Source organism: Nuphar pumila, chromosome 7, assembly GCF_984573655.1.
Source record: "Nuphar pumila chromosome 7, dmNupPumi1.hap1.1, whole genome shotgun sequence".
NCBI lineage: Eukaryota > Viridiplantae > Streptophyta > Magnoliopsida > Nymphaeales > Nymphaeaceae > Nuphar > Nuphar pumila.
In genome coordinates this window covers 35,538,202-35,560,669 of record NC_143255.1, presented here as the reverse complement: position 1 = coordinate 35,560,669, position 22,468 = coordinate 35,538,202, and the positions used below count along the sequence as shown (strand labels likewise).

Sequence of the window (22,468 nt, the reverse complement as noted above, 5' to 3'; positions counted from 1 at the left end):
TTTTTGGGTCGGCAGGGGAGGGGTCGAGCCCCTCCCCCCTCTGGCTCTCTTTTTGGGTCGGCAAGGGAGGGGCCGAGCCCCTCCCCCCTCTAGCTCTCTTTTTGGGTCGACAGGGGAGGGGCTGAGCCCCCTCTGCTCCCTCTGTTTTCGGCAGGGGAGGGGCCGAGCCCCCCCTCTCGCTCTCTTGTTGGGTCGACAGGGGAGGGGTTGAGCACCCCCTGCTCCCTCTATTTTCGGTAGGGAAGGGGCTGAGCCCCTCCCTGTTTTTGGAAAGGGAGGGGCCGATCCCCCCACCCTACTCCCTTTGATTTCAGGGGAGGGGCCGAGCCTCCCCCCCCCCCCCCCCCCCCCCCTGCTCCCTCTGTTTTCGGCAGGGGAGGGGCCGAGCCCCCCTCGCTCTCGCTCTCTTGTTGGGTTGGCAGGGGAGGGGCTGAGCCCCCCCCTTCTCCCTGTGTTTTCGACGGGGGGAGGGGGTCGAGTATAATTGATTTGAAAATTTTAATGTATTTTTTTGTGTGTTTTCAGGATAAAAATGACGGATAAAGGGAAAAGACTTGCGTCATCCTCATCCCAACATGTGAGTTCTGCTGCTAGTTTTGCTGATAGTTGCAGTGGGATTGATGATGTGGGGCCACTATGGGTACATGTAGATAAAATTGCAAAAACTGGAGAAGGAGGTGGTGGAAACAAGAGATTTCGATGCAAGCTTTGCGAAAGAGATTTTGTTGGGTCTTACACAAGAGTGAATGCTCATTTGTTGAAGATACCATGACATGACATTTCAGTTTGCAGAAAAGTTGATGAGGCAATGCGAAGACAATACAAGAAAATACAAGAAGAATATGAGAAGAGAAAGGCAATGGCCGATTCTTCTGCAGTCAGTGTGCCATTTGCAAGCCACCAAGAAGATGCTGAAAAAAAAGAAAAGTCAATGTAGGAAGGTAGAGGAACGATACAAGCAACATTCAATACATATGGAAGAAAAGAATTAGATAGAAAAGTTGGGAGGTATTTTTTATTCTGGTTCACTCCCATTTAATGCGGCTAGAAATCCTTATTGGAAGGATTTAGTAACATCCTTGCCAAATTGTAATTTGAGTGGTTATGTGCCTCCACGTTCAGAAAAAATACGAACCACACTTCTTGCAGAAGAGTGGGCAAATGTGGAGAGGTTGCTAGAGATTAAAAAATATTCATGGGAGCAAAATGGAGTTTCTATTGTGTATGATGGATGGACAAATATTCAAAGGCGTCCATTAATCAATTTCATTGCTTGTTCGCTTAGTGACCCAATATTCTTGAAAGCAGTTGATGCATCTGGGGAATATAAAAATGCAGAGTATTTGAAGGTATTGTTTATAAAAGTGATAAAAGAAGTGTGTGATCAGAAAGTGCTACAAATCATTACAGACAACGCTCCAGTTTTTAAAAGTGCATCATTGAGTTTAGAGAGTGAGTACCCTCATATTTTTTTGGACTTTCTGTGTAGCACACAGCTTAAATCTAGTCCTAAAGAGCATCTGCAACCCCCAAAAAGAAGAAAATTCAGAAGCATATGCTTTATGTTCATGGATTGAACATTTAGAAAGAAATGTCAAAAGCATTAGGAATTTTATTGTTAACCATCATCGTGCTAATGTTATATTTAATAGGCATTCTGATTTGAAATTGTTGAAGGTCGCTGAAACACGTTTTGCGTCCATCATTGTGATGATGAAGAGGATTAAAAGAGTGAAGAATGCTTTGATTAACATGGTGACTGATGAAAATTGGACATTCTATCGTGCTGATGATGATATCAAGGCTCAAGAAATTAAAAAATTCATTCTTGATGATGAGTTTTGGGACAGAGTGATATACTTCTTTCAATTTACGCAACCTATTTGAGAAATGTTAACAGAAGTTGATAAGGATGAGCCCATGCTTCACAGAGTTTATGAAATGTAGAATAATATGATTGAAAAAATACAAGCTATAGTTTTCAAGCATGAAGAAAAAAAATCCTGCATTGGATGATTCAGATTTTTTTAATCATATTCATTCAATTTTAGTCAGAAGATGGGATAAGAGCAACACTCATTTGCATTGCATGGCACATTCTCTTAATCCAAAATATTATGCAAATAAGTGGCGGGCTGGTGGTATTGGTCGTGTCCCTCCAAATTTAGACCAAGAGCTATCAAGACATAGAAATATGTGCATGACAAGACTTTTTCCAGAAACATATCTTCTACATCAAGTCACACAAGAGTTTGAAAAATTTTCATCTTCGAGATTATATGGACCGACATTATTCGCGAGAGAAGAAGATAATATAGATCCTATCACATGGTGGTCAACATTTGGATCAGAAACACCTCTTCTCCAACGTCTTGCATTAAGATTGCTATCGCAGCCTGCTAGTTCATCTTGTTGTGAAAGAAATTGGAGCACATATTCTCAAATCCACAATATGAAGAGAAACAAACTCACCAGCAGGCATGCAGAGGATTTAATATATATTCATTCAAATCTTCGATTACTTTCGCGAAACAATGATGAATACAGGTACTAATTTGCTCTCTTAGTTATTTGATTATTTCTTAGTTTTCATTTAAATATACTTGTATTGTATTTATCATTTTCAAATTGGGTTTATAACGCAGACAAGAAACATCCAAATTTTAGGATGTAAACCCAGAAGAGTGTGACTTCGAGGGAGAACATGATTTCAATATAACAAACATGGATTTAGCTGAGCCCAATATTCTTTCTAATGATGCATTTGATGATGAAGAAGAAAATTATTAACATTCATTACTTCATCAGGATATACTTTGGTATGTAATTTAGTTCTTTTATACTTTATTTATTTGATTGATATTTAGGTCGATTTATATAATTGCTTTACTTATTTGATTGATAATTTGATATTTAGGTTGATATACTGCATGCATGATGAATCATATTATGACAATGTTAACTGTTAAATGTTAAACTGTTAAAACTTCAAAATTTTATATATATATATATATATATATATATAAATAATTTTTTTTTTACATTTTTGCCCCTGCCGCACCCCCTCACTCGGGTTTTTTGGAAGTGCCGCATACCCGCACCCGCACCCATGTGACATAGACAAAGATGTAATGTTTCTCAAACTTTACTTTTGACATTCTTTATCTTTTGAAACAGCCAACAGCTTGTGCCAACATTTGACATGCGATTTTCTAAAATCTCATCCGGTATTGTGGTATCTACATGCCTCGCATGACTCGATACCGGTCTCGATGGACAAGATACATGTTTCTCAACAGAACTCTCGCTAAGAAGTTTGCTCAAGCCCTAATTCGGATTTACCCGAGATATGTCAGATAGACGAACAGAACCAACCAATCACATCCTTCCAAATACTTCGATTTGGGCAGTCTTTGATGCTTTTGCACAACTTCCTAAAATATCAAGTCTACTCTGAAAGACTGCTTACTCGAAGAGTCAGGATCCTTGCGAGGTATCCCTCTCCTTAGACGAGGATGTATCGTTAAGCTCTCGACTCAACTCTTGTCACTAGAGGGAGAGCAGTAAATGCCTTTGCATCCTCTATGAGGATGCCTTTATAGTACATGCAAAGAGCGAAAACTTGAGCATCATCTGCAATGGCAAGGCAGTAACGAGACATTTGCAAAATCAAGAGCCTGGGCGCAAAGCGCGACGACAAAGTAAAGACATGACAGAAACTAAATGACAAGGATCGCGAAACCGCGTCCTTGAGTTAAATGCGTACTCATATAAATATATATATGCATATATATTTATTTAATTGTTTTTTTTAGCTAATTGAACTCAATTCAATTGTCCAAGTCCTCTGTGGAATCTTCCCCTACCTTGGGGAGTTGCGAGCTTGCTGGCACCAGCGGGTGTAAATGATTGACGATTTGGGTCGCGGAGTGCGAGTATAATCCGTCGTACGAGCTGCAAAAACGACAGTCTTAGCAAGCTAACACCAAAAATAGAAGGTCAGGGGCACTGCCGCTGACCTGACGTGAAGGAAGCAGAGGCAGGGGCAACGTGCCCCTGCGAACCTGCTGAACGCGAAAGAAATAGGTGCAGGGGCTGCGAGCCGCTGCTGACCTGCTGTTAGCAACCACAGGGAGGCACATGACTGCACCCCTTTCTGATGAAGGCAACGAGGGAGGCAGGGGTTTCGCCCTACCTGCCGAAAGAGCAAAGAGGCAGGGACCAAGCCTCTACCCGTTAGCACAAAGGGAGAGGCAGGAGGCTTCGCCTTTGCCTGCCGAATACGCAAAGAGGCAGGGGCTTGGCCCTTGCCTGTCGAACACGCAAATAGGCAGGGGGCGAAGCCCCTGCCTGGCGACAGCGAAGAGGGAGAAGGGATGGGGCTCGACCCCTCCCCTGAACAACGGGGGTGCAGGGAGGGGAGCTCGACCCCCTCCCTTGCCGTAACAGGGAGCAAGGAGGAGGTTGGGCCTCTCCCCTGCTAAAGATGGTGCAGGGAGGGGGTTTGACCCCTCCCTTGTCCGCAGGGAGCACATGGAGGCCTTAGCCCCTCCCCTGCCAAAAGGAGACACAGGGAGGGGGACCGACCCCTCCCCTGCAAATAGAGACATCGGGAGGGGGCTGGGCCCCTCCATCGCAAAACACATCGCAGGGAGGGGGATGTGCCTCTCCCATGCGATTTAAGGCAACAAGGAGGGGGCTTTGCCCCTCCCTTACGATCGAGGGAGGCAGGGAGGTGGCTCATCCCCTCCGTGCGCAAACGAAGAGTGAGGGAGAGAGAGAGAGACGGAAAGAAAAGGAGAAGAAGGACGAGGGGAGTGTACCTGGGGGTTGCCGGAGGGAGGGTTGCCGACGTGCGAGCGTCGCCGGTGGCCTGGTAGTCTGGAGGTCTCCGACGAGCCGACGAGAGAGAGAAAGAGTCGGGGGCAAGAGAGAGTGCAGAGAGAACCGAGAGAGCGAGAACGGGAGGGCAAAGGGGAAGGAGGTTTCAAGAAACCTCCCCCCTTTTGTCTCGCTGTCTTTAAAAAGCGCGAGGGAGGCGGTGCATCCATTGGGTCCGGATCCGACCAGAATCCAAGTTATTTTGTTTTTCAGGTTTTACATAGCGAAACAAGGGCAGGATAATCCCCATTCTCTCTCTATATATATATATCTATATATGTATGTATGTGCCCCAAGTGTTGGTGTATATTTGATATTGTGCAATTTCTTGAATTTTGAGATATGTTACACTGAATTACACACTTCATCCATAGTTATAATCATATGTTTGTAAATTTAACTATTTATTATAATATTTTTGCTTTTCTCGATGTTTTATTTTTTTGGTCCCACCTAGGCCGATTACCCCCACCTAGGCCTTTTAGGTGTCTTCTACCTAAGCTCCGACTAGCGCTTTTGACAACTAAGGTCAAGCAACTTTTTATCATCTTAGCTCCAGCAGAGCACCTAGAAATTAAAATGTTTCATCTAAGATGCTCAGATCTGATGAGGGTCTACCTAATAATGATAATGTTATTATATGACATTATGACATGGCATGATACCAAATTTTTTGATATGGATGGCTGTATCGTGTCATCTAGAGGGTGAAAGAACATGGTGAGTGCATACAAGAAGGCATTCATGATTCATTAAAGTAAATATGGAACTGTAATTGTCAACTCTAGGGAGATGTCTTCTGAAATTGCTACAGGAAGAGAAAAATTCACTGAATTTCTTAGGTGATATCTCCTTTAACAATACTATTTCTAGAGTATTTGTGTTAAATAGTCATAGTCACTCTTAACATGATATAATCCCAAGTGAGGAGAATAGCTGGTGGAACAAGTATAAACGGTTCACCGGAGCTGCCGGCCCATTGAAAAATCTTCGGCCAACGGCCCGCGGGCCTAATTGGGCCGGGGCCATATCTATATATAAGTAATATATATTTATGTATGTATATAAAAATATATTATACATATATATTCGGGCTGGGCCGGGCCGGCCTGGTTCAGGCTGAGCGAGGGCCAAATTTAAAGGCCCAGTGCCCACCTCTAGACATAATCATCAAATATTGCTACAGGAAATGACAAGAAACATCATTTTTAATCAAATCTTCCACCAGAGACTATGTGAAGCTCTGAACAGTTAGTTACTTTTACAGTTTTATAGTTGTCATTGTTAGCCAAGTGATAAATTGGATTTTTGGTACAAAAGCATCTAGGCAAACAGAAAATTTATCCATGATGAAATTCTATTTGGCTTTAACTTTTCTTATAAAGTGGACTGACAAGGATGAAATGGAGGTCTCTAGGAGTTGAAGCAGGCAATCTCAAGGATAAAAGAGGATATTTATCTTCAGTAAATGTGCATATATGTCTCTAACATATACATAAATATGTATATAAACACTGATATGAATCTTTACATGTAACTCTTGCTTTAGAGGAAAGCCTATGTAGAGTTTGCTGATATTGCTTGTGATTACAATTTAGATATAAATCAAAATATTCATTTTTGGCTGAGTATATTTCATGGGACCATGCTTCCATTTAGGTGGAAGCAAGGTCCTATTTAGTTATATGCATGCTTTCGGTTCAGCAGTTTGGTTACAAGCCATTATCTGAGCCAAGCTGATGAATTTGTGAGTGTATGCCTGCCCGTGTGCATATGCCTACCTAGTACCTGTATGTGTCTGAATATGGGAGGGTTTTTTCTCTTTCAAATCCTTGCTGTTTTGTCCCTGTTTGGGAGCTATGTGGTATTACTTTTTTACACTATCTTGCTAAGCACCCTACGTATAAGATTTACATGATATCATGAGATTGCATTTTATCTTTAACTGAAAAATATGATTAACTTGTACCAATACCTGTGTCACCTTATTCATTTTTCTGTTTCTGCTGATGCCTCTTCACCAATTTTATATTGGAGTTTTTGCATTCTTATCAATATTCTTGTTTTTCGTGGTGTTAAAGTGCAGTTCATAATAAAATAAAGATATTATGTTTCTGTTCATTATTACGTATTGCAATGTTAGTTAAACATATCTCTTGTTTATCATCACAAAAGAGGTCTTGTTCCAAGAGGTTATTTCTTCATCTCAATCGTAAACTTGGCAAAATAGTATATGTCAATTTCAATGGCAATCTGAAATTTATATAAGTGCTATAGTACGTAGGAGAAAACGTTGGTAGTATTTCATGTATCCTGATAAACTTAAGTTTGTCATGCCGTAGTTGCATTTTGGAACCATGTATTTCTGGCATCCAGAGAGAAATGTCTACATGATCTTGCAAAGAAATTTCCAACATGATTTTGCAGAACTTTATCTCGAGTGTCACTATGTTGAACTGTTTATAATTTTATATAAATTGTAGTGCCCGCTGGTTGTTTCTAATTTTAGCTTTGGCTTCCTCTCAATGTGTGCTTCCTGGTAAGATATGCAGAAGATCATGCATAAGAATATATAAAAATATGCGTAAAATATGCATGATCAATGCACAAAAGTTGACTTAAAAACCACTGTTGGGAACTCTTTATATTTTTTCCCTGATATATATTTTTAATTGTTTGGTATCCAAGAGAGGGAATGGTTCATTATAGAATGCGAACCGGTGGCCCATTAGATATTGCAACTCTTCACAGTCCTGCTAATCTTATTTCTCGATGTGCTTTGAAGTTGATTTGGCAGTTGGACAGTATGTGTTGATGAAAACAGTGAATTTCCATTCAAACTGGATCATCAACATACCTTTTGACAAATTTTTAATGAGAAGTCAATTTTTGTGTTATTGTTATTATGAGCCTATCACACTTAATTAGTTAATTCTATTTCTATATACGTCTTATATTTGAAGGCATCACCTGGCATCCATTGCTTTCTGATTTGAAACTCCTGTTGCTAAGTTGCTAGTCGTCTAGAAAGCACAAATGAGAAGTTCAGTTTGTGGATTCATATCTCATAGTTGGCTTGGTTTCTGCTATAACTTTTGTGGTTGGTTATTACATGTTTGAAGAAAATAAGCGAAGAACTTGATTCTGTTTTTTCTGCGATTTAAAATCTGTTGATAATCGTCTTTTGTGTCATGTGATTCAAATGGATCACTCTGATGCTTTCTTGTTGTAACATCAAAACACAGGCTCGGAATTTCCGTTTCAAGTGTGGACTTGTTTATGTTGCAGAGCCTGGGTAAGCTTTTAAAGTTTCCCTTTCAATTCAGACAATTTGAATACCTTCTGACTTCTGAAGCAGTATGTACCCATGGAAATTGTTACATTTGATGTGTAATTTTGCTTTTCATAATAAAACATGAATACCAGCTCTTGTAATTTTGAACGTCTTTTGATGTTTTGGTTTGACTTGTCATTTCAACTTTGAAACCATGTTTGCTATGAACTATTTAAACCAATAGAAAAATCTGTAAGTTTTGATGGTATACCTGCCAAGATATAGTTCATGAAAACCTGTATATTCTCTGACTTCTCATGCATAAATGTATTTTGTGCATTGTGGTTAAGGCTGTGCTGTTGAATATAACCTTTGCTCACTACTTTCCTATGTACCTTTATAAGTTTCAGTTTGATTTATATTTAATTTTTATACACCAACTTGCAACTTCATTTCTGTTCAGTTTCTTTAAATGAATGAACTAACTCAAAATAGAAGTGTTCTTATTAATTTGAGCAAATGAAAATTGAACATATTTTCCAAGTTGACACACGCATAAGTTCATTGCATAGTAACATCATTGATCTATTATAATCTCTCAACTGATTAAGCAAAATATCTACACTTCATTGGTGTCAGATGCAACAAGAACCTAGGGTTTTTCATGCCATGAACCCCTGCACACGATTCCAGTTTAATCTTTCAAAACATATATTTAGAGTAAATAATAATGATATGTTTTCTCCTTTACATTTGAGGAACAGGATTGATATTTGTAAAAAGTTGGAACGAAATCAACATTCTTTATTGTACTGGGACCTTACAAAAATGATTAATTATTTGGCGAATAATGCCATCTTTAGCAATTATTGAACCACTAACCTGATACTTGTACAACCTCCATCCAAAAAAAAAGAGGAAAATTTGATACTTGTGCAAAATTGGGTTGCTTGTTACATGATTTATTGCCTGCTGTCAACATACCACTTAGATGCTGAAGCAATATCAGGATTCTCTATTGAAATATTTAGACAAGTGACTTTGCCTTGGTTGCTATGCCTCTATGCTACTCTCAGAAAAGGATGCTAGGATCTTGTCAAAGATAATGAAAATTAGAAGTCTTGCCAGCATATTCAGAATGCTGCCATATGCTTCTATTGATCTGCTTTTGTTGTTTGGCAGAAAATACCAACCTTTCTTTCTGAAGCCAAATTCATGACCATATTCTCTACCAAATCTTCATTTTTCCTATATTGAGATCCATTGTTGGCAGCCTCAATGTCTGTCACATAGGTATGGGTGCAAAGGAGTGGGACAAGGCAATTTCAAAAACTTGGGTGCAGAGTGCAGGTGTATATATATATATATAATGCATTTACATTTTACGAATGCATAATTCAATAAGAGCTTAATAATGTAATAAATCAAAGTAACAATTGCTCTTTACTAATTAATAAAAAGCTATTTACACAATTACATCATATCTTAAAACATCATGGCTTGCACCAAGTGAATTAACAAATGTGAAAGAAGCCCAACAGCAACGAATTAAACTATACTACTAAAGTTTTAATAATCAAAATGAAAAGAAATTCAGAAACAGGAAGCAAACAGTGCATATTTAAAGTATGCCATACAGAATGTACATGAGAATGAGCTAATGAACCTATGACATATTTCTTGCTTCATCATCAAGTGTATCAAAAGAAGAAGAAATGTTAGGATCAGTTAAGTCCATGTTGAGGGTCTTCAAATCATGCTCCTCCTCCAACTCACTATCCTTTGGTTTAGATCCCAAAATTTGGATGATCCACAACTAAAATACAATTAGAATCTGAAAATCTTAAACGTATGTACACTTAAATGTAACAGTATCTAATGTAAAGCAAAAGAAATAATTGGATAACTACTAAGAAATAATAACTAAAAGGTAGTCAGCGATTAGAATAAACAAAAACCGAATCCTCTTCATGGTTGCTAGTATGTTTTCCTTGATGTTGTGGATTTTGGCATACATGCTCCAGTTTCTTTCACAGCATGATGATGTAGCAGGCTAGATGACAATCTCAATGCAAGACATTGGAGAAGAGGTGTTTCTGATTCATATGTTGCCCACTGAGTAGGATCTATATCACAAACCTTACTGTACCTATGTGACATAGCATATGGGAGGAGAACATGGTTGTGTATGCTCGTTAAAGGTGTATTTCTTAGTAATCTAAATAGTGCTCTAATCATGGATCCCCCAATTCTTCATTGTTTGGTTACTAGATCTATAGATTCTTTGCAGGGACATCTAGCTGCCTTTATTTTTCTTTAGTTCTTTCTCACTGAAAAGATGTATACCTCCTTGCCCCCTTAGGCTTTGAGAGGAGTTAGAAATCTTTCCCATGCAAGTATTACTCTTTTAAATTGTACCATTCACAGACCTACAGATTTACGAAAATATCTAATGCATTTCTCAACTCGAGAGGTTCCTTTTAGGTAATATGTGATCCAATGACCACTGAATTGAAGCTAGAACCAGATGACATGCATATGCATGCATGCTTGCATGTAAGGCATAAAATTGTATCATTAATTTAAGAGTTTCAGAAATAAATGCATGGGTTTGCAGTCTTATGTTATGGGGAGTTGTGTTACAAGCCAGTCTTGCTATGAATTTATTTTACATATGTTGTTGCTATGAGGCCCATCTGATGTTGCTCTTATCAACATTCAAACTGCAGTTACATGCTTTCCCGGGCATTGGTTCCTCGCCATGCCATAGTAAAGAAGTTTGCTGGAGAAGAGATAACACAAGTGGAGGATCTAATTTCAGTATTGTCCAAATTATCTAGAGGTGATCGAGTGCCTCTAGAATTTGTCAGCTATACAAATCGTCATAGGAATAAGGTGTTTTTTTCTGATTCACCATACTATTCCCTTTTTTTCCCTCTTTTGCAGAAATTTAGTTTTATCAGATTCATCTGGATATTATACACTTTTCTGGTAGTCTGATTTACTGAAGTTTGTTGATGCATTTGAAATTTAATTTTAAGCCGAGCAAGATTTTATGCAGGCTATTTATTGATCAAAGATTAAGCAGAGGGTATTTCTCACTACAAACACTTCATCATCCATTGTTGGATAATACACATATTCCTCTTTAATCAGCTTTATGCTTTGTTCTCTAGATCTTGTTTTGCAGATAAGACTTATAATTGAGGACTTGATAGACATGCTGGAATTAGAAATTTAGTTCATGGCCATGCTCCAAGTCCATTATTTGCCATTGTGTTTATGTTTTCGATGATTTGATCCGGATATTTTTGAGTAATAAAAATGTAGATGTGCTTGATTGAATTTATCATTTTATCTACTTGAACAATAATGGATGAAAGAAAAGCTTTGCAAAGAATGGATTTAATCTCAACCGTCTCTTGCAGTTGTATCCACATGACATATTATCTCCTATGTTTTATTTGGACCATTAGTACGCCATTGCAATAGTACCATTACTCCCAGAAAAGGAGATCATATCCCAAATTAAGTAGGACATTGAAATTGCTCTGTTTTTGTCGATAGAGTTTCTTCCAGAACACTCACTTCTTTTCATTTGTGACTGAAACATATATAATAGCAAGGGGTTACTTAGGACAACTCATGAAAATGCTGATATTGAGAAGTCCGTGAATCTGAATCAAGATTTACTTAATTGACTATTCCACATGTAGTTGTCCTTCTTGGCCCTTCCCCGTGCCAGTTTATCCATGAAGTCACAACCTATGTCACATGGATATGGATGCAGGAGTGGGAAACTATGCGGGTAAGCTTAGTACGATACAATAATTTTCAAAAATTAGGACACGGGGATATGTCCGCACACACGTAAATGTATTTATGTGTGTATAAAACAATAATTTAAATCACTACACTTAATGAAACTAAGTTGAAATTGAAATGTAATGTAATTGATGACAAATTTTAAAAGAAAAATAACTCAAGTGAATTTGAAATAAATAGATAAGATCTTAAAAGAAAATAGATAAATCTAATGACACAATGTTGTCATGAGTGAAACTGGTTTGACTATGTGAATGAAGTGTCCAAGTGTGGTATTGTGTCGATATGGGATACACATGCTAAGTGAAGTGTCTGTGTGAAATAGGTCACAACCCCTCTAAATGTCATTAAATGGTGAATGATTTGTGAACAATCTGCGCTGTCTGATAAATGTCAATATCTGTTGTTCAGTCCTCTTTATCACTCTTCATTTTGTGGGGTTGGGGGGTGGGGAGCTTTTCCATGTTTTCAGATTTTATCCAAACAGAACTTTCAATCTCCATGGTAAATTGATTCTATTTTTCTCTTTTCAGTCAGTATTGGTCACAGTTGATCGGCATGAATGGTATGCTCCTCCTCAGATTTACACCCGAGATGATGCTACTGGTTTATGGACTGTAAAATATGCACTTCATTCTGGATGGATCTCACATGTGGTTAATGCCCATGGGGATGTAAAACAAAAAAAATTCCAGCAACTTTCCTCAATCCCTGGTGAAACTGAGACTCTAAAAGCAGTTTCCGAACATAATGACAAAAGGTGGCTGAATGGTAGTTCCAGGCTGTATGATGGTGAGGAAACCGTTCCTGATCGATTGATCACTCAAGAAGAGTCTGATGATCATGAAGGTGCTGAAACAAAGAGGCGGTGTATGCATGATGAATCAGCTGACCAAAGTATTGTCGTTTCTGACTTTGTTAATGAATCAGGGGAAGAAATGTTGAGAGACCAAGAAAACTTGGAAAATGCAAACTCCGTAGATTTTCGAGCTGGAGCAGCAGCAAATGCATCAATTGCTGAACAAGTGATTGAACCAGCACTTGTCATGTTTGAGGTACAATGTGTGATTACATGTTAATAGTTTCATATTTTGAGCCTGAAGAATTTATTTTGCCTTCTGTTGACGATTTGTTTTATCAATGGATCATATTGATGGCTTTATTTCTCTAAATGATAGTTGAGCATTTGTAATTTGGCTGTAAGTACCGATTTTAAGTCAAGTTTCACCTTCAAACATAAAACCTGGTCATTAAATTTATTTATGCATTGGCGATTACATTTTGTGGGATCAACTTTGTGAGTTATTGTTTGCCTTGCAAATGATGGATGTGTTTGAATGGAAAAAGAAACCATTACATTATTGATCTACTTGTAACAATTCATTGTGGGCAGCTGCATGTTGCAGTCCCATGCAATTAATAGGACATTGGGATTTGTTTCAACTCTGAAGTTCAACTGCTGAAATACCGTTCTATGGCCATTCATCCCATTATACACTAATCTGGAAATCTGTGTATGTTTGCAGTTTAATTTTATGCATTTGCTATTGTTTCTTGTCCTCTTTTTTAAGACTTTGCTGCGACATATTGTTCTCTAGGACAATAAGCAGGACTGTGGTATGATGAGTTAAATAAAAATAGATATCAACTAGAGTTGGAGTAAAAGGAAGAAACATCCGAAAAAAACACAATTTGTTGAGGAATGTGGGAATACTAATTTATATAACTTTGTTTCTAAAGGTTCACAACTGCCAGCATGTGCAATCTGTTCCAACTTTGTAAGTGAAACACAAAGGACAGATCATGTTAATTGGCCAAAATCATTTTGCTGTCCTATCCTTATCCTAGAGTACCTATGAAGGTATTGAAAATCATATCGGCAATAATGAATGGATCATAATGTTCAAAGCCATAATTGAAAAAATATAGCCGTAGTGTATTAGTTCCATTTGTCTGGACAAGTTCTTGTTCATGGAAAATAATCGTAAGATTGGCAAGGAGGAATGACATGGAAACTTGATTTCCTAATTCCTAGCTTAAAAGCCTTTCTTCAGCCAAAACCTCATGAAAATGTTGTAGAAAAAACTGCTGGTGAAGAATAGCCTTTGATTAATAGATTGCAGTTGCCAAACTGTCAGAATCAACAAAAAATAAAACGGGTCCCTTTTCCTACTGCCTTAAAATTCTTATAGCTACAGTGGACTTTCATCTATCTACAGTTTTTATCTTCTCCTGAACTTATTTCTAAACATCCTTTTTAGTTTTCCTCAGCGGGGACTGTTACTATGGGTTGCCAGGAATATATACTTAGATTTGTATATTGCAAACCAAATAAAAGAAAGCAAATACTGGTTACCTTTTTGTAATTGTTATTACATCTATCCACCTTTGTTACAGCAATTCCAAAATTGATCACCTGCGAACTAAACTATTGTGCTTGTGAAGCTATGAAAAGTTTGAGCTTCTTATGAGATGAAGAAATAAGATTTCTTTAAAGACTAAGAACCAGAAAGACATTATTAATGATAAGGAGAATTGAAAATTCAAGATTTACAGCTCCCACGTGTAAACCAACCCTCATACGCTGAATTTGGGACCATAAAGACCTGTCTGCCTTTGCTTCAACCTGAGATATGTACTCCAATGGTGGCATCGTCCCATCTAAGCTATGTAGTCAAAAGAGGTAGTTGGTACCTAGTCAGTGGACCCCTAAAAAGACTAGTGGGAGACTAGGCAATTTACAAATGCAGTGCTAAAAGCCTAAAACTAATAGCAAACAAGTATGAAACATAAGATTAATCAACAATGAAATACACAAAGTATAAGATATTACTACTCGTCAAACATAGAAACCTGTTACATTACCAAACCTGCCCAAAAATTAAAAACTATTGAATAAACAAAGCAAACAACCACCAATATCAACAAAAGCTAAATAAAAGGTCTTAAAATAAAGCCTAGAAAATTCATAGAAACTTACACAAGTTGTAGCCTCGAATCTGAGAACATGGACAGAAACTTACACAATTTACATGAATTGGTACCCCAATTAAAAAAGTTATAAAATACGTGATTTACAGGAAAATCCACAGAAAAATACAATACAAATGAACATCACACTTTCAGTTTCAGCCTTTCACAGAAAAATTTACCGAAAAACAATAACACACACATGACATAATTAGTAATACAGAAAATCACACATTACCTATGTCACATGGGTGCGGGTGCGACACGGGTGCGGCGCAATTTTAAAAATTTTGGACACGGGGACTCGGCTATATATATATTTATTTATTTAAAAAAAATCCGTGACTGTGCATACAGCACAGTCACTGTGACTGTGCACAGTCACTGTGACTGTGCACAGTCACTGTGACTGTGCATTGTGCACTGTGCACAGCAGTCTATATATATATATATTTAAAAAAATATATAAAAAATAGTTTCTTTTAGTTTTTTCACCCTAAAATAGATGCATATAGACTAGGTCAACATTGACCGAGTCCAAAACGAGGACGGACTCGGCCTCGATTCATTGACCGAGTCCGACTCCTCGTTGATCGAGTCTGGGCCGTGTCCTAAGCCGCACCCGTGTCGGGGCATGTCGACTTGGGTGCGGCGCCTCCCTAGCCGAGTCCGTGTGACATAGCACATTACTAATATTAAACATGGTTAAGATTTTTTATAGAAAAATTCACATAAACACACACATAATCATCTCTCCATCTCTCTCAGTCAACCACGAAGAAGAAGGCGAAGGAGGAGATACAGGGGATGAAAAAGAAGAGGGAGGAGGAGGAAGAAGGCAGAGCAAGAGAGACAAGGGAAGACAAATAAAGAGGGAGGAGGAAAGACAGGGAAGAAGAAGAAGAAGAGGGAGGAGAGACAGGGGAAGAAGAGGAGAGAGAGAGGCATACCTTGACAAGGAGAGAGGCATACCTTTGAGGGTGAGATGCGAGAGGCGACAAACACTTGAGAGAGAGTGAGAGAGGCAATGAAAAGTAAAAAGATGGGGTGTTAGAGTTTTTAACCCCCCGTTCGTAAAAACAAAAGTAAAAAAAGACTAAACTGTCCTCGCATCTAGGCGAGGGCAGTATAATCGCCGACTGGGTGCCCTAATCGGCGCCTAGTTGCCAAAAGGGGGTTACCTAGGAATTCCGCTGATTCCAAGGTTTTTTGGCGATTAGCCCGACTATGCGCCTCGTCGGCACTTTTAACTATATTGCATCTAAGTGATTGGGTAACTTCATATACCTTATGTAGTCAACCTCTTTCCATACCAATAAGTTGTCAGTGTCAATTTAATTTTGAACTTTGTGAAGTTCAGAAGTTGATATTAGAAGAAGATGAAACATGTATGATCGTGCAAGAGGAAGCAAAGAAAATGAAGATAGAATAACCAAGGTAATAGGACAAATTAACTAACTTTGTCAGAAGAGTTGTTAACATCAACAATATACAGACGTATCATGGACTTCAGATCAGTGACCAGCCAAAGGGAAAAGGAAGGCAAAAAGGGCAGAAGGAGAAAGGAAAGCAAATAAAGTACAAAAAGTGGAAAAAAGAAATGGAAAATAGGAGTGCAGAAGGTAAAGAAAAGATAAAAAAAGGGTAACTAAAGAAGTTGGGAGGAAATAGAGAATAAAGATAAATATTTGGGTCAAGAAATAGCTTGAGAAGAAGGATTTCAATCATGACGAATGGATGTGTATGGCTCTAATACCAAGAAGATCTTCTATGATGGTTGAGGAGTTAAAGTCGCAACACATGATCCAAGTTCTCTAGCAGGTGAAGGGAAAAACATTCTCTCATTTATATATGAAACCCTAAGTGGATACAAGAAGGGTATATTAGAGTGTAACAAATAATAAGAATTCCTTAGTTTATTTATACATGAAATCCTAAAAGGGTATAATCACATGAACAGTGCATTACTATGCAATGAATTTCAAGATTGCCATAAATAAAAAAAATGAGCAGTAAAGAACAAAAGCAGTAGAATAATACAAATATGTCCATGATGGGTGACAGCAAGTAGAGATGCAAATGCCCCTGTGCTCGGCTTTAGTGTAAAATGATGAAAATCCTGTCTGATCCAACTGTATCCAAGTGCACCCTTTGTTAGGACTGAGAAATGAGACAAGCAGCTTGCTGTTTGGATCGGCTTGGCTCATGTAGGTTTTTTTTATATATTAGATAATTATATATTATATATTTTACACATATATATGTTATGTATTATATATATATATATTTTCAATTTTTTAAAAATACTTAAAAAACATTTTTTTCTCAAAACAAGCCAGTTCATGATCAGCTTGTAGAGCTTGGCTGGTAACAACCTCGGGCTCGCCTCGGGCGTGGCAAGTTCACAAACTGAGCCCATGCAGGGGTTTGCCCTTAACAAGCCAAACCTGAATAGCCAGAACTCGGCTTGTTTACCAGCCCTACCCTTGGTGCCTTCCAGTTTGTCAGGACTTCATGAAAAAGTGTTTTATTCTTGTTTTGCAGAAACTTTATGCACTTCTTACTGATGCATTTTCTCTATAACCATTTGTATGATTTTGGCATGTTATTTTGCATGCCAGCATGAGGTACAGATTTTATATTGAACACAAGTATCGTTCAATTATCAGATGTTTCCCCTGTTGCAAGCATTTTTGTTTGATGCCCTACAAACATTCTAAGGAGTACTCAATTGATATGAAAGATTGTTAGTAATCCTATCAATATATAATTCTGTTTGAATCATCAAAAAGATCCTTTGTTCCGACTTTCCTCCATGATTTTTGTGGAATGCTTCATGCTAGATCTGTTTTGAGTAAATCCAAACTCCTCTTTCCTGAATTATTTCATTTGCTATTGGCCTCAATGGCTACATTTGCAGGTCCATGTTCCACCTTCATGTATGCTTGATGGCGTGCATTCACAACATTTTTTTGGAACAGGCATTATTGTCTATCATTCAGATACTATGGGTTTAGTAGCTGTTGACAGAAATACAGTTGCAATTTCTGTTTCTGATGTGATGCTCTCATTTGCTGCATTCCCCATAGAAATTCCTGCTGAGGTAAGCTGCCATCTGTTCACTGGTTTGTTCCATCTGAAACTGATATATAGGAATTTTAACTCAATTCACAGGTTGTTTTTCTCCATCCTGTTCATAACTATGCCATTATTGCATATGATCCATCTGCCCTGGGTGCAGCAGGTGCTGCAGTTGTTCGAGCTGCTGAACTTTTGCCTGGTTTGTCTCCACTTTAATACATTTTGAAGTTTCCAGTTTTTCACATTTTCATTTTTAGACAATTTGAAGTTACATTTGTTTAATGAATTGTCATACCTTCATGATCTCCATGTGATGTGTACATGAGAAATCCTACATGGTAAAATAGCTTCATATAAGTTCTTTCGTGATATAAAATGCATACGGTTGAAGTTTTCTTGATAAGTAAATGCTGGATTCTTTTGTTTCACATTATAATATTTACAGATGATTATAACATTTGTTCTGAATCTAATAAATAAACTTGCAGAATTTTGATATAGGTAAATATGCTTTTCTTTGTTCATCTTTTCCATTTATTGTTTAATTTCCCCCTCCCCTCTTTTTATTTTTGTATCCTATTCTTTTTCACATGTAACGCCCCAAAATTTCAACTTGTGATTTCGAAAACATTGATGAAAAACCTTTCAAAAATTAAAATTTTTACTTTTAAAAATCGACAGCAGAAGCAATTTAGAAAGGAACATTAGTTAACAATTTCTGGGCACGTTAGCGATAAAATCATCATCATCCATAAAACAGTTACTTAGAGTAAGTGCGGAACAAAACTATAAATTATTAATAAAAATTGCAGTTTATTACAAAATGAACATTTTTCCACAATCCAATAATTTAAAGAAAACCCAAAAATAGATCCAAGATGCCACCTGAAAGAAAGAAATCTCGAGCCATGTTGCATCGCGCCATCGGTCATTTGCAAAGTCCTACTCGTCACCTGCCCATGAAATGGGTCAGTTTCATAACAAACTAGTAGGTGCACGAATAGACAATGTAGGATAAAATAAAGTAGGACATTGATGAGATAAGTAGTTTATTTCATTAAAAGTAATAATTATAATGTGTGATCTATTCTAGCAGGTGCAACATATCCAAAGATCTACTGTCCTGAAAGAGATATTCTTCACACGATATAAACAACATTGTAAGTAGTATGGATCTCAATCATTTACAGCTATTGTGAACGGAATATTTTTTATGTTTTGATATTAACTGGCCTGTGGGTACGCACAGACGCGAAACGTAGAAACAATCGAGACCGATCCGGGGGTTTATTATGTCAAGTGTTTTTCATTAACCCGGATGACTGACTGAGTCCACTTCTAAGGGGACGATCAGTGACAAATAGAGTAAATCTCTAAAGGCATTCATGGCCCATGGATGCATCCAACTTCTGTAGAAGTACCTGAGAGTTACCACCTAGGATAATTTATGGTGATCTCAATTTCTCTAACTCCGATGACTGGGGAAGTCGAGTCTTTTGCCCGTGGGGTGGTTGTTAACAACCTGTCTACGAAGTTTTTGTACCATCCATCATCTCCCTTGATGAACCGTGAAGGTCGAATGGGCACGACAGAGGTTTTTTAACCGCCGCCTCATTCTACATGCTCTGGTCTACTATACCCACTCGAGCATCTTGCCTGTGAAGGTGAATTGTCACCATTTATGTGATCTCAACATTGTGCTATATGCATGCTTCGAGGTTGCCACAACCTCATCATCCAAACATCGTAACACCAACGTGACGTACTTGTTCAAAAGTATGACCGTACCTATTTAGAGGTACGACTACGATGAGAGGGTGAACCTTTAATATGTTGCAATTCATTTATTTCAAACTTAACATGCATTGTTATTTGAGTATTTGGCCTGTGGAGGCAAACAATCATTATTTTCATTTATTTCAACAGAGTGTTCTTTGCACACTTTGAGGTACTCAACGACCTCTCATACTACTTATCATAATGTATATACCGTACCTGTCTCAAGGTCTGACCACGATAGTAGGTCATGGGTCTCTCAAAGGATAACCCAACACAATATTTTGTATGACTTATGCTCAATCACTACGAAACCGAAAATCTCAAATAAGTCTTGGGATCGCTGTGGATCCAATCATTTCTTCCGAGTAACCGACTCGATGTACAATTAGTTGCATCTAGCAATGCACAAATGGAACACAAGCTTTAGGATTTTATGCTCGAGAAGTTGAGCCTTGTACAAGGAAGATCCTCTTCTCGAGCTTGTAACGCCTACACACATAATTTCGCACCTTTCCGAAAGACACGAAATATGGTACACACACCTACACGTCCCGCGAGGCTTGCCTAAAGGCAGCAGTTAGGACAAAAATGTAATAGCAAATCTAAGCATATTCAGTACAACCACAACAAGAAGCAAGTAAAGAAGATTACTGGCAGAAAACTAATTGCAAAACTAATACTATGCATGTAGGACATGGCGGCTACATGAAACATATAATTTCAGAGAAATAAGGACAAGTAAAGAATAGGCCATCACCAGTCATATTCATCTATATGTGCGCATGCATGAAAATATCAGTTGTTCTTATATCAGGATTTAACTACTTTATTTAATTTATCCAGAGTCATCGTGCGACTTTTCCCTACCTCAGGAGGTTGCGTCGCTGTGAGCGCCTATGAGTGTAGGCGATGCAGGGCTCTGGCAGCGGAGCACGAACGGGATCCATTGCGCGAACTGAAAAAGCTAAGAGTACTTAGCATGGTATAGCCGTAATAATGTTAAAAAAGGGGCAGGGGTATAGCCTCTGCACGCCATTCTGATTGCAATTGAAAAGGAAAAGGGGCAGGGGTGCTGCCCCTGCCAACCTAAGGACAACAAAGGGTAAGGCGGCAGGGGGTGCACCCCTGCCTGCCGAGAGACCAAAGGCAGCAAGGGCGATGCCCCTGCCTGATGGGAAGATCTGCGACAACAGGGGCGTGCCCCTGCTTGCCGGGAAAACAAACAGCAACAGGGGCGTGCCCCTGCTTGCCAGGAAGAGCCACAACAACAGGGGTGTACCCCTGCCTGGCGGGAAGAGCCACAACAGTAGGGGTGTACCCCTGCATGCCGGGAAGAGTCACAGCAGTAGGGGCGTACTCTTGCATGCCAGGAAGAGCCACGGCAGCAGGGGCGTGCCCCTGTCTGCCGGGAAGCAACGGTGGCAGGGGCGACTACCCCTGCCGAAGCCATGAACAGGGCACAAAGAGAGGGAGGGCACGACAGGGGGTCGTCGACCTCCTGTCGGCCCTCCGGCAACCGAGGGAAACAAAGGAGGGGAAAAAGAAGATAGAAGAAGAAGAAGAAGAAGAAGAAGAAGAAGAAGAAGAAGAAGAGGGAAAGGAGGGCATACCTGGAAGAGGGGTCGTCGTCGTCGGCCGGCGTCACACGCAGGGAGCGAGAGCGCACGTGCGCCCGAGAGAGAGAGAGAGAGAGAGAGAGAGAGAGAGAGAGAGAGAGAGAGAGAGAGGCGGCGATGTGAGTCTTGCCTCCCCTCAGCGTTGCTCTTAAAGGGGGGGGGGGGTTGCGATTCCGAAAACCCTCAAAGGGTTTCCCTTTTCAGTAGAGGGAAAGCGGCGCAGGGGAGAGGGTTTTAAAATAAAACCCTCGCCCCTGCGTCGGGTGTTATAACCCTACTAGGTTATTGGATCCGGGTCCGAAAAGATTTTTTTAAAATGTGGGTTTTACATCACATGTTAAATAGAATGCTGAACACGGAATATGCACATTAGAGCAAATTGACAAGATAGAGAAATTGAGTTTAAATTCAACTGATGAATTGCCCTCTAAACCAAGCGGAAGATTTTTCTTTTTTTTTGGCATAATATTGTTATCCTATTTGTACAAAAGAATTACACCCAATGCTCGGATGGGCATTGCTTGTTAGCATGTGAATTGGTGCTTCCATTTTCTTGTCAAGGTGTCAAAATGAATGTCAGAGGCAATACTGCTGATATAAGTTCCTTGATTAAAACCCAATTGTGATTGAATATCCCTCTTTTGGCATGGTACTTTCTTCCCTACAGTTGTAGTCTTTTCTGTCTTTGTATTTTTTTGCTGTCAATATTCCTCTCTTGTTTCAGAAATGTCAATGAAGTGGGCAAACAGTTATATTTCTGTATGAGTTGATAATGTTTTAATTCCTTTTTACAACAGAACCTGCTTTGCGCCGAGGGGATTCTGTATATCTTGTGGGATTGAGCAAGAGTCTTCAAGTGACATCAAGGAAATCCACTGTGACAAACCCATGTGCTGCCTTGAATATTGGTTCTGCAGACTGTCCACGATACAGGGCGACAAATATGGAAGTCATTGAGCTAGATACTGGTGAGCTGTTCATTTACTTTCAGTTGTTACAGTCTTTGTCTAATATTACTTTATTAGAGCATGCATTCCTCTAG

General features: G+C 38.9%; 1 protein-coding gene across 5 annotated transcripts in view; it reads left to right on the top strand.

Moving 5' to 3' along the window:
* Positions 1-22,468, top strand: part of DEG7 (DegP protease 7) — a 196,239-nt gene that overhangs the window by 97,949 nt on the left and 75,822 nt on the right. For 4 of the 5 annotated variants that reach the window (XR_016433313.1, XM_090014209.1, XM_090014207.1 and 1 more), the window contains exons 13-18: positions 8,127-8,176; positions 10,885-11,050; positions 12,514-13,035; positions 17,871-18,053; positions 18,125-18,230; positions 22,224-22,394. Coding sequence is in view for 4 of the 5 variants with exons in the window: in XM_090014209.1 (XP_089870335.1) it covers positions 8,127-8,176; positions 10,885-11,050; positions 12,514-13,035; positions 17,871-18,053; positions 18,125-18,230; positions 22,224-22,394 (1,198 nt within the window). In the remaining variant the exon portion in view is untranslated. The remainder of the gene's footprint in view (positions 1-8,126; positions 8,177-10,884; positions 11,051-12,513; positions 13,036-17,870; positions 18,054-18,124; positions 18,231-22,223; positions 22,395-22,468) is intronic. The other variant, XM_090014208.1, reaches the window with a different exon arrangement.